Raw genomic sequence first — 16,936 nt, forward strand, 5'->3', positions numbered from 1 at the left:
TTATCAGTTTCAACTATTGCTATTAGGTAATCTGTAATTGCAAATTAATAAAGGCTTATAAATTTAGCCTAAAACCATCTTTTATTTTATAATTTGTACTGACTCTCGCCGCTACAAACTTGATAAACCAGATGAAAAGCGCCAATGAACTATACATAAAATAAACTACTACTGAACAGCATATTAAATTAGTGGTTTTTAAACGTTTTCCCAGCGGTACACCGTTATTCAGAACGAAAAAGAACTCCGAAATATGTCATAGAATAAAAAACATAAACAAGTGTAATTTTGACTTTATCTTTTGGTCGTGCAGCCAAACAAGTTAAAAATGCCTCTGTTATAGCCTAAGCCTGGCACTAGAAATTTAAAAACGGTCAAAAACTGTGAACAACGTGTCAAACACCTTAATGTGTCACAAACCTGTTTCATGATGGTGTTCATGAGGAAGTCAGTTCGCACGTTGTCCACGTTAGGGACAAGGATTCCCATGTAGTCCGGTACCGAGTCTGGAGGGTAAATATAGTCGGGGACCCTCTGCAGCCAGTGCTCCCACACACCCTCCTCGTTTACCTGGGGTCGAAGCAGGGTTGGGTTAATAAACGGAAAAAATAGTTTTTTTGGTAAAGAGGAATTAAAAAAGAAGGAAATGTAGTAAAGGCTGGTTCACACATAACGCGTTGCCGGCGTTAACGGCAAATTTCCTCGCTTCTAACCGAAAGCGTCAAAATTGAATTATTTCAACTTTCCGCAGCCGAAAGCGTTTTTTTAAAAACGTTTTACGTTAACGACGCGTCTAGTGTGAACCAGCCTTAAGAACTAAAAAATATCGACAACTTGTTTATCTAATGTTCTTGTGTCTTTTTTCGTTTGAAATTTTTTTTCTGTTTAATTTAGTAGTCAAAAAGTATATTGCACCCGGTGGTTATAAAAAAGTGCGGTATAACGGGCACAGTGTTTCAAATGTACATAAAAACCCACAAAACAAATCTGAGCACGTTTGGTTCAATATTGACTTGCTACGTCAATTTGAAAATTCAGATTTAGGCAAAATTTTTTTTTTTAATTATCCTCCCCTGAGTCATAGTACAAATGTCACAACAACATTTGTTAGGCTGTTTTGTATGAAAAATGGCTTAAAATTTTAAATAAAGTAGATGCAGCACACATGGCATCAAATCAATAAGATAGTGCATTAGGTCTATTATATCAATTACTTATCTAAAGTTCAAAAAAACGTGCTAAAAAGCCATATTTCGTATAAAACAGTCTGTACATTAAAAAGCTCCATTAGGCTGACGTAATTTGTCGACGGCTTGCAGATACAACTTTTGTAAAAAAAGTAAAACAAAATCATATAAAATGTAAACAAAAAATAAAACATAATAAAGAACATTAACAAGCTTTAACGCTATACGCATAACACAGCATTTTAAAACCATAATCGCAAAATATGCGCTTCGAATTTTTTTTTTATAAGGCTATGAAAAATGTGAGGTCAAAATTAACAAATTGCATCGTTTTGACGAGTGTTACGTCACAAACCCACCATGTACTCGAAGATGGTCTCGTCGTCTTTAACGGGAGGTATGGCGAGATCGGGGTTGGTCTTCTTGATAAATTCCTCCAACTTGGCTCGGTCGTCCAACTCCAGGATCGCTCCGATCGACCACATTAGAGCAAAGAAGAATAGTCGGCACAGATGATCCTTGCTGGGCTGCTTGCTCTGATCCTCTGGACTCGGGATCAGACCTGGAGGACACACGGAAGGTGGGAGGAGCGTTTATAAAGGAATTTCTGCCTCTTTTCGTTTCATAAGCCAGTGTAGCACAGTCGGTGGTGCAGTGGCCCCAATTTGGGGGTCAGCCCGTGTTAATCATTCAAAAATGTGCCGTTATTACGGTTTGTTTGTCTTTAAAAGGCAAGATCTTAGAAATGCTACAAATATCCATCTCGGTCCAGCGTGGTTAAAAGCAGAATTAAACTTTGAGTACCGTTTAAACTACTTTTGTCCGCTGAGATGGGTAATCTTAAAACGAGAAAAACAGATGAAGAAATAAACAAAATCAGCTTTAAACAAGATGAGCTTTAGTAAATTGTAAACTTAATTTGTTTAAATAAATCGCGCAGTTAAAGTACACCTAATCAGTATGAGGGCGCCTCCTTAGAGAACTGTGTTGATTTTGTTGATTACTTAATCACTGCACTTTTACTCAACATTTAACTCTGAGTAAAAGTTGTTTTTGTGGTTCGTTTTTATGGCTTAGCCAAGCGGTTCTCAACCAGTGGGCCATGGCTCACTGGTGGGCCTTGAAAACTTTTTAGGTGGGCCACAGACCAGTTTAAACAAAAGCTAGATTTATTAAAGAATTTAGTTTTATTTGCGTCACTATACCTAATTTTACAGCAATATTAGCTTGGAATGTAAATTAAACGTAAATTTATTGCTCAGAAGCATGTACCTCACTAATGTACGGTTGAATAAATAATCTGTTTTGATGTATGCTCTGATATTTTTTAAATTTATTGGGCCACAGAATTTTTATCCAACAAAAATGGGCCACGAAAGAAGAAAGGTTGAGAACCACTGGCTTAGCCATATAAAGCGTATTGTTAAATTTACCTTGCAAAATGTCGATTGCTTGTCTAATGTACATGCACTCCAATAGCGCCATCTTGGGGACAAGCTCGGAGAACAGGAAGTCGATACAAGCCTGGAAATGAAAAAAAAAACAAAAACATCGAGGCTGTACTAAAACTTATGACCTAACAAAATCGAGAAAATATAGAACATTTATCCGTCCTTTTAAGCTGTTTAATTATTGCAACAGAAAGTAAGTGCATTCAATTTTCACATGCGGATGTTTATTAGATCGTTAAAAGCCAAACTTTTTATTCTTAAATTTGAGCAGTACGGGGCCACTGGATAGAGGACATTTTTTAAAAACAAACGTGCAACATTCAACATTCAATGTTCACCTGGAAAATAGACTCGAATGCTTGCCACAGTATATCGTTCTGTTGCATGGGGAGACCTTGCAGCCAACTCTTGACGATCGGTTGCCAGTCGAGAACAGATGAACTCATGAACACCATACCTAAGTTTAGAAAATTAATATTAACAAATTAGGTCAGGGCACGAACTTAGCGAACTATTTCGGACGGTTATACACAGGTACTAACTTGCAACCGCATAATCATTAATTGAACACGGTCAATAATTATTGCACACTTTATCATCGCCATCACCGCAATAATTAACATTATAACTTTATTCCAGATAGGGGCCTAATGCAAAAGAGTACATTTTAAACGTGGTATAGGTATTTCGAAGCCCATACATTAGTAGGTAACATTTTTGTACGTTTCCAAAAAAAAGGTACTTAATTTTTTTAAAAACAATATATTTAACAATGGGCATTTTATTTGGAAGCTCAAGAAATGTCAACAAAACTTGTCCTGCCAATCCAAAAACTACAATCAAATAACGTTTTATAATTCGTCCAGCTGCTTACCGTTTCTTGACACAGTAGCGGGCGAGGCGTTGTCGATGTTGTGCGGCTCGAAGATGATCTTGCAGTTGGGCGCCATCGGGATTCGATCCCCGTTCGCCAAAGTCAGCGTCTTGTTGTCGTCCAGCACCGAGTTTAGGTTCTCGATCCATATGGCGTCGACTGGACCATCAAGCACCAGCCAAATATGCTCGCCCTGCGTAAGGAGTTGTTAGCAGGTCTGTTACGTCATAATGCTTTCTGTTGTCTTTATGGCAAAACGCATTTTTTAAATTAAATTGAATTTTTAGGACAGATACCTTTTTCGTACAGCTGTGCAATAGTTTTTTACGCTGTTACCATAGTTTTCAAGGAAATAACATTTTTTTATTATATTGAAAAATAAAACACACCATATAATAGAAATTGCACATTGCAAAAAAAAAATTTCAGGTAAAAAGCTACCCAAAAGTCAAAAAAACACTAAAAGCTGAAACAGTATGAAGGTTGTCCAAAAAAGTAGCTTTTTCTACAGTAAAGTTTTTTTTATCAAACTTTTTCGAAATTACTGCTTGAAAGGATCTGATGTTTGCAAGAACGTGTTTTACTCATTCACAATTGGTTGTTTTTTAGAAGTGAGTTAATTTCAGTTCTAACCTTCTTTGCTTTGTGTGTGCGTCTCCACAAAGTTGAGAAAATGCCGTCCGTCCAATCATTTGTTGCCACGTCAAGTGTGCCGAACATCTGGGGAGCTGTGATGGCCTTCGGGTTCATTCGCATCTCCCTGATATAAACGCATTGTGTTACAGAGGGTATTTGTTCCTGAGGTTTTTAAGTTTAACTGCCTTTGAAGGGAATTCTCATTCATAGGATTGACAGGGCATTTTGCGTGGAACAAAAAAAAATAGCAAACACTTGAAATAAGTTAGAAGACACAAATATCGGTTTGTAGGTCTGCATTTTTAAAGCATTTTAGTTCTAGTTGTTATGCTATTTATGTATTTTAATGGTGTGCGTTTTGAGAATCTGTTTCAGGAATAAAGAGGCTTGTTTAACCAGTTCAGTGCTTTTATTATCACTGATTATTAACTCTTTACCATAGTAGCATTCTGTGTCCACAAAAAGAGTTCCCAAATTGGACTCTAACAAGTAATCTTGCTTTAAATACAACATTGTTAATTTTGCATTAAAACGTAGGTAAGCCGCATTATTTCGACGTTTCTAAAAAACAAATTTAAGTTGTCAAGCCGTATAAGATCGCACTTTTACTTATTATTTTACCTGTGCGGTTCCCCGCAATCGGTCATTGCCTTCATGAGCACGTTGATGCACTTGGTCTTGCCGGCCCCAGATGGACCCAGGGCCATCATTCCGTGACGTACACGCTGGGTCTCGAACAACTGGATGAGCTTAAGCACCCAGGGAGGATGGTAGATTAGGCCGGCATCGTTGACCTAGACATAAAATGAAAAAAATCGTTTATTGGGGTGTTTGTATAGTTTTCAAAATTATTGTTTAAGTAAAGTTGTCTTGAAAAGGCAACTCAACTAGCACAACCCGTTCTTAATTTGAACAATCGGGTTAATCAAAGAAACAACTTATTTTACAAAACTCATGACAAAAAATGTTTAACAGCCTTTTTAAACCCTTATATTTACTTTAAAAACTTGATAAAAACAGTCTGCCTTTGAAAAATAATCTTGACCAAACTAATTTGAAGAGTTCTTAAATGAACTTAACATTAAGAACCTAACTAAAACACACATTTTTTGAACCGGAAACAGCAGATTTTTTTTTTTTTTTTGTATTTTGACATCAATTTATGACGTCATCTCTCAAATTCCTTGCGCAAAGCAAAATATTTTTAGGGGTCTGTGGAACCCAAACGCTGGCCCCAACTCTAACAAAACTCAATGTACAATCACTAATGGGTGTATGCACACCCAGGGAAGCCGGGTAAATAACCAATAGATACTAACTGAGGCTATTTAACCGGCTAGCAAAGTAATGTTAAAATATTTGGGCAGTGTTTCGCAACCTTTGTTAGCTTGCGGCACCCTACAGAAATTATAATTAGTTAGCGGCACCCTTTCTCGTATTTTAGCTGAGTGGTTAATTATAAAGTCGGAATAAGCGAAATTGAAGCAGAACATTTACTGCGCAAGAAGGTTGAATTTTTATTTTTATTTTTGACACTTTTATCGAGAATAAAAGAAATTGTACCAAGAAGCTTACCAATAAAGCAAAAATTCGAATCCTAAAGAATTTGAATTATCTTTCGGCACCCTTGGGCGTTAAAAATGGCACCCAAGAGTGTCGCGGCAATCCGGTGAGAACCACTGGCTTAGCGAACAAATCATTGAAATAATTCAAAACTTGGTTAATTAAGTGTAATAATAACCAAAAATCGTCTATACTCGACTATTAATATTACGTCATCACCTGCTTCTCAATGGCCGCCTCCAGCTCCGGGTATCCTGCCTTGTCGAGCTGGATTCCAGGGAAGAGATCGTTGATAAGGGAGAGGAAGAGTGGTTCATCCTCATCCACCAGCTTGGAGAGGTTCATGTCTCGGAGGACTCGCATCACGATGGTGGACTCCGGGTCGTCCGGAGAGGAGCGCTTCACTCCTCCGAGGGTCCGGAGCACGGAGAGGATGTTGCGGAGTCCGAAATCGTAGTGGACCTGGAGGAACATGAAAAGAAGAAGAGTTTGGGATCTGTTGTGATTGGTGCGTGTTTTGTGTTCTTTAATGTTTTTGCTTTATGTGTCTATAGTATCATTTTTGGTAAACTTTTTATTAAAGACTACATAATATTTTAATAAGACAAATAATAAACTTTTATGACGGAAAAAATAATATTTTGGCAACAGAGCTTTAGTTGAAAAGCATGTGACACCTCTTTATCGAAAAACATGTAACACCTTTATCATCGATAAACGTGCAACACCTAATTATTTCCAGGGATAAGGACAGTAACTCGGTTCTTGTGCCATATTTTAGGGAAATTCGCTACCAAGTTTAAACTGTGAGGGATTACAATAGGGTGGATCTTTCGATATAAAACTAGCGACACTCGGATAAAACGATATATTTCAAAAGTCAAACACATTCGTAAGTCCTTAAATATTATCCTCAACACACAAAATAACAAACGTTTGCCTTAAAACGCACGTGGTTTGATATAGAAAAATATTGACAATTAAGTAAGGATTTGGTTAAATATTTTGATTCCTAGTTAAACATAATATTACATACGTTTTATTTAAGTACTGTCAATTTTGTGTAACAGGGACAAATAAAAAAATTGTAAAACAAGATACGTTGCCAAAATACGATTTTTCATGTCGTAATTCGATTAAGATCATTTTATCTCTTCATGGTTACTAACTTAAACCGTACCTGCTTCGATAGCTGTTCCTCGCAGAGTTTGTAGAGCGTGTAAAACTTCTTGGACAGCACGATGTTCTCGATGAAACCGCAAGCGGCAAGTTTCACCCTAATGATGATGCTGCGATCCGGAACCATCATAGCAACGGGGCGGAAGATGATCTTAAGGTTCTCTGGCAGCTCCTGGCGACCAGCGTAACCGGGGTTCTGCGACACAAGGAACAATCTGTTGTTGATGAACGTGGATAAATAGGTGGGGTTTTGCAGGATAAACGGAAAAAGGATTTTAAAATGATTCCGAGATAAAACAGCAAGTTGTCTTATTTAAGCAACCAGGAGCTTATTCTAATTCTATTATTATTGGCTTGTTAATTAAAGTTCAAATTCAACTCTCGATTTTATTACAAATTCTACCTGTCGAACGGCGTTTTCCAGCATTCACTTCGAACAAATTTTGAGTTAAAAATAATTTTAAATTTTAGTTTTGTTCGAAAAGTACTAATACTTATTTAGATCTTTTTGGTTAACTTTTTTACTAATCCGAAAAGGCTAAAATAATATGTTTTTAGGCAAAGATAACATTATTAATCTACGAAAAATGTACAAAATATGTTTTTGTAAGTTGCTTGACTATTAAGTATCTAACATTTTTCAACAAAACGGTTCAGGTTGATGTTTATTAAGCCAATTCTATACAGGTTCATTTAAAAATACTATTACATCAAAAAGTAATTGTTATCCATCCAATCGAAAGAAGTTGCCCATGTTAAAAATCGCATTTTTCAAGTCTATTCTTTGAAGGTTTATTTAAAAATACATGCAATAAATATTATAGATACTTTATAGTCAAGCAACTTACAAAAATATTTGTAATAACATCAGACAATAAATCGTATCCATCCATTTGAAATCAGTTGTCCCATTTTCCTTTTTTACCATTATTTTGATATTTCTTTACCATTGTGAAGAAAAAAACTCCTTGTCCTTGTAAACAATCACATTTTTTTTATTTTTTTTTACCATTGTGAGGAAAATGCCGAACTCCTTGTCCATGTCGACCACGTCGCCGTCGGTGAAGATGAACTGCGACTTTTTCATCTTTTTACACTGGAGCACGATGGCGATCTGCTGCGCCGCCACGGATAAAACGGGAAGCTCGATGCGGTTGAATTCGTCGAAGCACCCCCACGACCCGGATTGGGCCAAACCTGAAAAAGGGCGGGAAGAGATGTATTTAAAACTATTGCTTGCTGGAATTGAGTAAGTGTTAAGTGTTGTGTATATAAGAGTTGCAAGGAAATACGAATATACGGTTGCTGCCAGGCTTTGTACCAATTGTAAAACTGTTCTTCCGGCATTAATTATTATTTCATAAAATAAACAAATAAATAAATAAATAAATAAAATAATTGCCGGAAACTCGGAAGAACAGTTTTACACTTGAAAAAATATATTATAATTTTATTTTAATGACAAGTGGTTTCTTAAAAAACTCTTATACTTTAAGGTAAAAAACACAGTATTGCCGGAGGAGCTATGTTTTAATGATATTACAATTTTATGAAGTGTCGCCTAAAAGTTTTTTTTTTTTATTTTATCTGCAGGAAAATGCTGTAAGCATGCGTTAATCATTTTACGAAAAGTAACAAATATGTAAGGTTAAAGTTTGTCCTGCAGAATGCGCCAGAAATGTTTTCGGGGCAATAGGCGAAGCATATTTGTGGTACAAAATCTTTAAGCATCATTCTAAAAAAGACCGCAATAAGACCAGTCCAAGTTTGTCACAGTAACTTTTAAATTGAACTAAAAAATCTCAATATTCAGCCCAGCATACCTTTGTAGATACGACCCAGCCCTCTGTAGTCCATCTGATCGGAGCAGTTAAATACGACCACGTACTTGCCGAGACACTTGCCCATGTCCTTGGTGGTCTCGGTCTTTCCGGTTCCAGCGGGCCCGGCCGGGGCTCCCCCCATGCTCATACCGAGGGCCTGGGCCAGGGTGATGTAACATCTGCGCAAAATACACACGATTTTATGGAAAAGGAAAATTTTGGATAAAACCTTTTTGTGATCTATTTTAAGTATGTTGTAAGTGACACAAGAATAAATGTCAGAGAGTCACGTAAAATAAATTTATTATTTGCAACTTGTTTTAGGTTTTTTTTTTAATTGATTGATTCCTATTTAAGCATAATTAATAATAATATACATAATTTTATATTAAGTACTATCAATTACGATACCGACAAATAAAACAAACTATCAATATAAATTGGATCTTTTAACTTTTGTTGCGAAAAAATATGTGATATCAACTGGCAACCAAATATCCTAGTGGGGTTGTATTAACCAGTTGGCCATTTATTTATTTAAACACCGATAACAGAATAAAAACCATTTTTCCCAATAGCTTTACTGTGCCTTACCTGTCAGTAAGTGGTGTGATGACCAGTCGCTCAGTACAACCTGTGTACTCGTTGCAGTAGTCGAAGTCGACGTCAGTGATCTGCACAAGGCACCGGTCTGTGTCCTCCACGAAGTAGAAGCGAGACTGCTTGAGCCATTCGAAGTCGCTGGGCGACTTGATGTGCATGCGACACTGGAAGTGGAGAGTATGGGAATGGCGTTAATTATCGACAACATGGTTGAAAACACCTGGGTGGTTGAAGGACATGGGATTATTACTTTAGAGTTTTAGAGTTTAGAGGAAGGACCCCATAAACTGGGGTCATACGTGGCCTAGTTTTAGGGGGTCCATGAAGGCCTAATTGAAATATTAGTGTACATTTAAAAAGTAAATTTTTTAAAAACAGAGTTTAATCATAAATAAAAAGTTTTCGCACTATATGTATTTAGACTCCATTTCACTTTCACATTTTTGTAGCGGAAACCACAGATTTCTGAAGTTTGTTTATTTATATGACGTCATCTGTGAAAAAAATCTTGCCTACACTGGTCCATAAAGCAAAAAACTTGAGGACCTCGGTAAAAAAAAGTTTAACAAGCCCTGCTCTAGAGTCTATTGTACGATGTAATCTGTTTACGGAATTTTGATTGGTGGAACTATTTAGAAAAAAGTAAGGATGGAGTGCAAAAATTGTCTCAATGTCATTCGTATAGCATAGGACCCAAAAGAGGCAACATAGAAATAATCCTTTTAAAAATAAACTAACTCTAAATAGGCGGAAGACAAGTATATAACTTGAGCTTAACTTACTGAACTAAGTAATGGCAAAAAACGTAATCCCGACAAATTGCAGATTAACATAATAAGTGCAAGCTTTAGAAACACTTTAACCCACCATATCGTCGAAAATATCGCGCTGATGCACGTGGATAGTGACCAGGGTCTCGAACTTTGTCCTCTCGTACTTGGTCAGTTCGGTTGTGGTCATTCCGATCAGCTCGTTCAGCATGTCAAGGAAACGTTGGTTCATGGTCGCCATTGCCTGAAAAACAACGGCGATTTGATAAAAGGTTGCGTAAAACTGATTTAGACATCGCATCAAGCGGTTCTACATAAATAAATTCGAGTTTTTTTTTAACCGGAACGACTTTCTAGGCCAAAAGTCCTTCACATTACAAATGTTTTAAACCTTTTATTTCTATGCGAATTTCTAATACAGATTTTTGTAAAGAAATATATATATATTACTGTTATGGCGCGAACATCTCGTTGGCCCCTTTAACGTTAATTACTCGACTCGTGAAACGTTTTACTGAATCTTGTAACGCAAACCTTTTTGTCAGACTTGGCGTTGCTGAGAGCGATTTCTGCGTCCCTCGTCCACAACATTTGAATACCGAGCAATCCGACCTGGCAAGGAAAGGCTTAGAGATTAAAATAAGCTGGTTTTGAAAATAGTTAATAGGCGATGTTTGATGATTTTTTTTATTTCTGGTTGACGAATAAAACACATACTCAGTAATGTCGAGAAATTACGTTGTAATAAATAGCAAAAGTTACAGGACTCCTAATCTTTTTAACCAATCTTTGTAAATGGCTGTAGTTGCCTAATTTTAAATAGGACATGATGAAGCACGGTTGTGCGAAAGCTGGTCAAGATTTAACAAAATTTGTTGTTATATTGTGCCACCTGATAAACCTATTTAAATTACGCAAATACGGCGGTTCACAATGATTGGTATAAAAGATTAGTTCTGTAACATTTGCTATTTATTAAAGAGTAGTTTCTCGACATAACTGAGTATGTGTTTTACAAGTCAACTCAGAAATAAAAAATGACAGTTTTAAATATAAAGAAGGAAACATAACCAGCAGGTAAATTGCCAACTAAAATAAAAATCTGCCAAACAAAAGTGTTTCATCTTCGGGGCCTACCTGGGACGGAAATACGTTTTCAAACTCGATCAACTTGAACGATGACGTGTCCGCAATGGCCTGTGATGCTTTCCGGATGATGGCGTGCACTGTGCCGCGAACCATGTCGAGCAGGTTCTTCAGCCACAGCTCGACGTTGCCCTGACAACGAAATAAAAAGATATTAAGAATTTGAAACAATAGTTCAAATATAGGCTTGAGGTTTGAGGTAGCGACTTATGTTAAACTTTGGAACCCAGTTTAAACACAAAATAAAACAGACTTTTTTGTTTGTTAAGTGTTCCCGGCACGCAAGCCTATAAGACGGGCTCTCCTTTTAACCCAAGCGAGCTCTGCCCAAGAGCCACGAATCAAACGGTAAATAGCTTTCAGGGCTACGGAGCCGGTTAAAAAAAACATGTCCCGAGTCCGACTCCGGCCAAATGTACGATTTTGCTTACTCCCGAGTCCAGCTGAGACTCTACAGCTTGTACTTCACCCATTTGCGTAACTAAAACAAAGTGGATATTCAGAAATCCACGCATGCCAATAATTCATACGTTTATAAAGAATGGTTAAAAATATAATTGCGCGGCCTTGTTAGTTTCGAAATTTGCTACTGCGCATGCGCACCTCGAACTCGGGACTCGGTTAGTCTTACTCGAGTCCCGAGTCCGACTTCGACTCCGCAGTTCTGGTAGCTATATTGCATTTTTGCCAGAAATGTGTTTTTTTAACTTTTACGAACATAGAACGGCCAGTTGTGACGTAAGAACCATCTATGACGCAATAATCACCTGGGCCATGACGGCCTGGTCAAGTTCCATGACTTCGTCCTCTTGCGATCTGAGCTTGATGATTCGGTCGTAAACCTTCTCGTCGAAGTCAACTTTGTAAACGTTGTCGAACAAGCTGAGGAGATGAGCCTGGACACAAAACGAACGTGTAACAATTGGACTGATCAAAAATAAACTAAAACAAAAATCCTAAAGCGTGATGGACGAAGCATACTGTAAGTACTTTATTGTAAGTTTTTTTTTCATATCTGGTAAAATTTTGTGCCTATACGACAAAACGGATCCTGTGTTACTAGCGTTTTGATTGAGCCGACGTCCGCGCGTAAATTGTGGAATTCGATGACGTTAATAAAAGTTAATGACGTCATGTTTGTGACGTGTGTCAGTATCGGCAATTTCGTGGGTTCTAAACGCAGCCAGATATGTCAGCGGCTAAGCGGGTGTAACGACAAACAATGTAAATATTTTTTTTTGTAAAAAAACATGTTTAAACAATTAAGTAAATGTCTGTGATATTTTTTTAATATATTTATATAGATTTGTGGGTCTCGAACGACGTTGCTCTAGCATTAAAAGCGGGCCGAAATGGTGGGTATTAGAATAGCATAATTTTTCTTTTAGGTAACTGTCAGTCTCTCTACAACTTACCTGGATTGTATGTGAGTCGCTGGCTTGACCAAGAATCTCAAGCAATGCTGGATCAGACACGAAGAAAAATCTGAAGATTGAGAAAAATTCAAAAATTTGACTTTCTAACTTTGGGTTTTTTTTGACTACAATATTCCCCAAAAATCACATTAAGTCGACGACAATGTTTTATTATGGAAATATTTTTTAAGGTGCCAAATTAATTATAATTTTAAATAAAATTAAATTGTAGGAATTATGCTGTTTTGTTTCCAATGTCGTATTTTCTCCCTATACACTATTTTAATTCACTTTTGGAAACATTAATCTGTGCCATAGAGGAAAGATGGCAATCGTTTTGCCCAAAATCATTCAAACAAGATATTACCTGGGGAAGAGCAGACGTTTCTTCTCGAGGTATCCAGTGAGCGACTTCTGGCACATCTCTAGTTGTTCGAGGAGATGTGGCAAAAGTTGTGCGAGTGTGTCGTCTCCCATGCAACACTGCACAACGTTGGTGGTCTCGTGTGCCTTCTGCATGATCTTCTGCCACGATTTGTCGATGTTGGCGAATCGCTTTGCCTCCTGTGCGTTGAAAGAAAGAAAATTGTTTTAGAACAAATGTAATTTGGAACACTATATACGGATCTGTTCATAAGTTTAATGGTGAAAATAACGGCCCAAATAGACATAAAAATGATGATGGCATGAGCATTTGCCGAAACGTTTGAATAATAAAGCATGTCGCTTTTTATGTCTATTTGGGCCGTTGTTTTCACCATTAAATGTACTTTGTAAATGTATTGTGGACTTTGAAAGCAAGACACTAAAAATCTTTGTAAACTACAGAAATAACAAACGCTATCGACATACGTCAAATATAAAAAAACAACCGAGAAAACATGTGTAAATTTTTGTAAATTAAAAAAAAATCGCGTTACGTCTATCTACATAATTTACAACAAAATATAAGCATCTAGCGCAGGGGTGGGCAAACTGTGGCTCGCCGGCATGTTTTTCGTGGCTCTTCGAATCGTAAAATCCCCCCCAAATTGTAAAGGCTGCCAAGAGTACCGTTTAGGAACGTTTCTCTATTTTTCTTTTTTTTTTGTCTAGGCCAGTATTTCGTTTATGACGTATAACTAGACATGGAATCCGAAGAGCTATAGTTAACAGCAAGTCAACGCAATTTTAATGATAAGACGGTAAGCTTTAGCTCAGTTTAGTCTGCGTAAATACACTGCAAAACGAAAACGATGGCATTTAATGCTAGCAAAAAAACGAAATTTTAAGATTAAAACAGAGGTTTTAATCTGGAGTAGGGTCAGAATTAGACGTCATATTAGGTGTATTTGCGATCCTATTTTTGACCAGGCTCGCCAAAACATTTTAAGTTTCTCATGCTGCTCGCGGTGAAAAATAATTGCTCACCCCTGATCTAGCGTAATTTTGTAAAATCTTTTAAAAATGGAATAAAAAAAAAAGTTAAAATATCAATACACATTAATCATTTTTCTGTCATATTTTTTTTTAAACAGGTGTATTCCAAAATTTTATAAGATAACATGTAGTTACTGCCTGCCATAAAATAAATTTCGTTGTTTTTAAAATTTTCAGAGGGAAATTCTCCTGACCTGAGGCAGCTGCTTTGCGATGTCTCCGCCCACAAATACAGCCTCAAGATAGACCCAGAGGTTCTGCACCACGAGCCAGTTCTCAATAATCTCAGTAGTTCCCGATAGCTTGTGCACCCAAGCCTGGATCTGCGGCTTGAACGGTGCGTTGTATCTGCGCGCAACACATAAGGGATTACGTAACAGCACAATAGAATGTTGAAATCCGGATAAAAAATAAGTTGCCTTTTTTCGCCTGCTGACGCTTTGCGGTGTTTCAAGAAAAACAAAAAAAGTTCGTGTCTTTTTTTGGGTACACAAGTTAATGTTTTTTTAATATTTTATGACGTCACATTAAGACGTCTTACATTTTTCAAAAAACCTAAAATTTAGGTAATTTGTTCCCATCAAATGTCGTCTCATTGGGCTTGTATAACATTCACCTATTACCAAATCCTTAAAAAAGAAATGCGGACAATCGTTTTTGCTTGTCTAAAGTAAGATTCTAAATCATTGCTTGTGGTATATATATATGACTTAAACACAATAAAGCAAAAAAAAACACAGTAGTTGGGTATGCACTAAGTAACCCGGCTTGCCCATTTCACCCCGCCGTTGCTTCTATTTATCAAGCTTAAAAATAAAGAGAATCAATTATGTTGCAAAAGTGAAAAGTAGTCACCTGTTGCTCATGAGGGATGCAAGGACCATGAGCGAGTCCTCCATGAGAGCCACGATCTCCTGGATGTCCGCTCCTTTCAGGAGAAGCTCTCCTCTTGCCTTGAACTGACTGAAGAGGAGGAAAGTAAAGAGTTATTTTATAGAATGATACCTTTAGTTTGTATATATTTTTCTAGCTTAAATGCCGGTTTAAGTGTAAGTTATCAAATATATTTTAAAGTCCTAAAAATATGGGTAAATTTTAGAAAACTCTTGTAGGCCAAATGCATTTTTTTTAGTTTTTCTAAAGTTTCAGTTGTCCATGAACTGTAACGCGGCTATTTTGACAAATTTGCGTTACCCCTTATAGCTATATTTAATACCATTTTTTAGGTAAAAAACAATGACAATAAGGTATAACGATTGATGTTTAGGTGTGTCTGAATTAGCTGGTTCTCACGCAACCCATCACAAAAGCAGAGATTATTTAATTTTGAAAGACGTTTAATTACCTGAACGTGAAAACCTGCGTGCTCCAGTCGACGACGACTTGCTTGAGTTTCGCCTCAATGTCGCGCTCTTTCACGGCGCTGATACACACGTCCTGGTGGCAAACAAATACATTGGAATCAAAACAAGGACCAAGATCAACAACGCTTAAAAAACTTCTCATATTTATACTGTAGAATGCTGGTATCCAGAAGCGTTGAAATATGATCTGAGATTTAGTAGTAGTTCGTTGGTTTTAAAAAGGTGTGGGCAAGTCCCGGGCCAAATTCAAACTCAAAATGGTGGATGCGGGCAGTTAAATTTTAACGTTTTTTTTTAGTTTTGTATGTGTATTAACAACAGAATCTGGCCCTCCAACAGAACACATAATGCCGACGATAAAAGTTCTAAAATTTATTAATAAAAGCTTGAGAAGCGCACCGCTCCGAACAAAAATCAGTCAGCAAGGTGTAAAACTTTAATACAAATATGCATTTCGCCTATAAATGGCATCATCAGTTTGTCTGTACAAACAAATGGTAAAAAAAATTTTACTTTAATTTTTTACTATTTATTTGTACAGACAAACTGATGATGCCATTTATAGGCGAAATGCATATTTGTATTAAAGTTTTACATCTTGCTGACTGATTTTTGTTCGGAGCGGTGCGCTTCTCAAGTTTTTTTAGTTGTGGTCATTTTAGTTAGGATACCCCATTGACGACCTCAAATTAAAGTTTTGAAAAGTGAAAAGTGTTGGGCCAGACTACAACAGTTTAAGAGTACTGGTCCTCCAAAACTTTTAAATATTATTAATTGGCGTATGTTGTAAACATTTAGACATTAGCATAGGAACAGTACATTATTTATAGAGTAAAACTTTTGAAAGTTTTGAACTGGTGTATGTTGTAAACACTTAGACATTAGCAAAGGCACAGCAAATTATTCATTAAGTAGGATTTTTTATTTATATGACCGACATATTACCGACCTCAATATATATTTTTTTATTTTATTTTTTTTTTATATAATTTTTTTCATTTATGAAGTACTACTTTCAAGTTCAATTTTATTTATTTTTTTACCTCAATGTCCTCCTTGTTCTCAAGCAAGGGAGCCTCCATGATGTTTCTCAACTGGAAGTTCTCGTTCTCCACGTCAAACGAGTGTGTCGTCAGCTTGGCGATGCGCTCCCAGTGGCGGCTCATCATCGCCTGCGTCACAATGACTTCATTTCAGCGCTAAGGTGGTTATTTTACGACAACACATTTTACGACTGTATATTAAGGGGTCAGTGGTGTTTGAAGAATTGTTTTCGTTTTCCGTAAGCTTATGTCCTAAATAAGCCGCAGATTGATGAATTAATTTTTGGAGAGAAAGGGATTTTGGTTTACTTTTTATAGTATATTAAGGCGGATGTGTTTTTAAAAGAGAAAAATTGAAAAGTTTTAATAAGAAATCTATTTTGTATTGTCTATGTCATTCATACGTTGCACAATGATGACGTGGCCTATCCGTGAACAATTATTTTGCGATTATAAAATATAA

At 36.7% G+C, this 16,936-nt stretch overlaps 1 protein-coding gene across 1 annotated transcript in view; it reads right to left on the reverse strand.

Moving 5' to 3' along the window:
- LOC146162556 (dynein axonemal heavy chain 5-like) overlaps window positions 1-16,936 on the reverse strand; it is a 77,337-nt gene that overhangs the window by 32,672 nt on the left and 27,729 nt on the right. The window contains exons 31-52 of the mRNA XM_083386033.1: window positions 16,474-16,602; window positions 15,412-15,503; window positions 14,922-15,029; window positions 14,261-14,414; window positions 13,015-13,211; window positions 12,648-12,717; window positions 12,000-12,128; window positions 11,224-11,364; window positions 10,621-10,698; window positions 10,184-10,330; window positions 9,308-9,480; window positions 8,714-8,892; window positions 7,900-8,087; window positions 6,892-7,086; window positions 5,931-6,173; window positions 4,770-4,942; window positions 4,146-4,272; window positions 3,513-3,705; window positions 2,977-3,095; window positions 2,621-2,711; window positions 1,547-1,749; window positions 421-570 (exon numbers count right to left, since the gene is read on the reverse strand). Of these exons, the coding sequence (XP_083242159.1) occupies window positions 421-570; window positions 1,547-1,749; window positions 2,621-2,711; window positions 2,977-3,095; window positions 3,513-3,705; window positions 4,146-4,272; window positions 4,770-4,942; window positions 5,931-6,173; window positions 6,892-7,086; window positions 7,900-8,087; window positions 8,714-8,892; window positions 9,308-9,480; window positions 10,184-10,330; window positions 10,621-10,698; window positions 11,224-11,364; window positions 12,000-12,128; window positions 12,648-12,717; window positions 13,015-13,211; window positions 14,261-14,414; window positions 14,922-15,029; window positions 15,412-15,503; window positions 16,474-16,602 (3,279 nt within the window). The remainder of the gene's footprint in view (window positions 1-420; window positions 571-1,546; window positions 1,750-2,620; window positions 2,712-2,976; window positions 3,096-3,512; window positions 3,706-4,145; window positions 4,273-4,769; window positions 4,943-5,930; window positions 6,174-6,891; window positions 7,087-7,899; window positions 8,088-8,713; window positions 8,893-9,307; window positions 9,481-10,183; window positions 10,331-10,620; window positions 10,699-11,223; window positions 11,365-11,999; window positions 12,129-12,647; window positions 12,718-13,014; window positions 13,212-14,260; window positions 14,415-14,921; window positions 15,030-15,411; window positions 15,504-16,473; window positions 16,603-16,936) is intronic.

Source organism: Ascidiella aspersa, chromosome 3, assembly GCF_963924565.1.
Source record: "Ascidiella aspersa chromosome 3, kaAscAspe10.2, whole genome shotgun sequence".
NCBI classification, from domain to species: Eukaryota; Metazoa; Chordata; class Ascidiacea; order Phlebobranchia; family Ascidiidae; genus Ascidiella; species Ascidiella aspersa.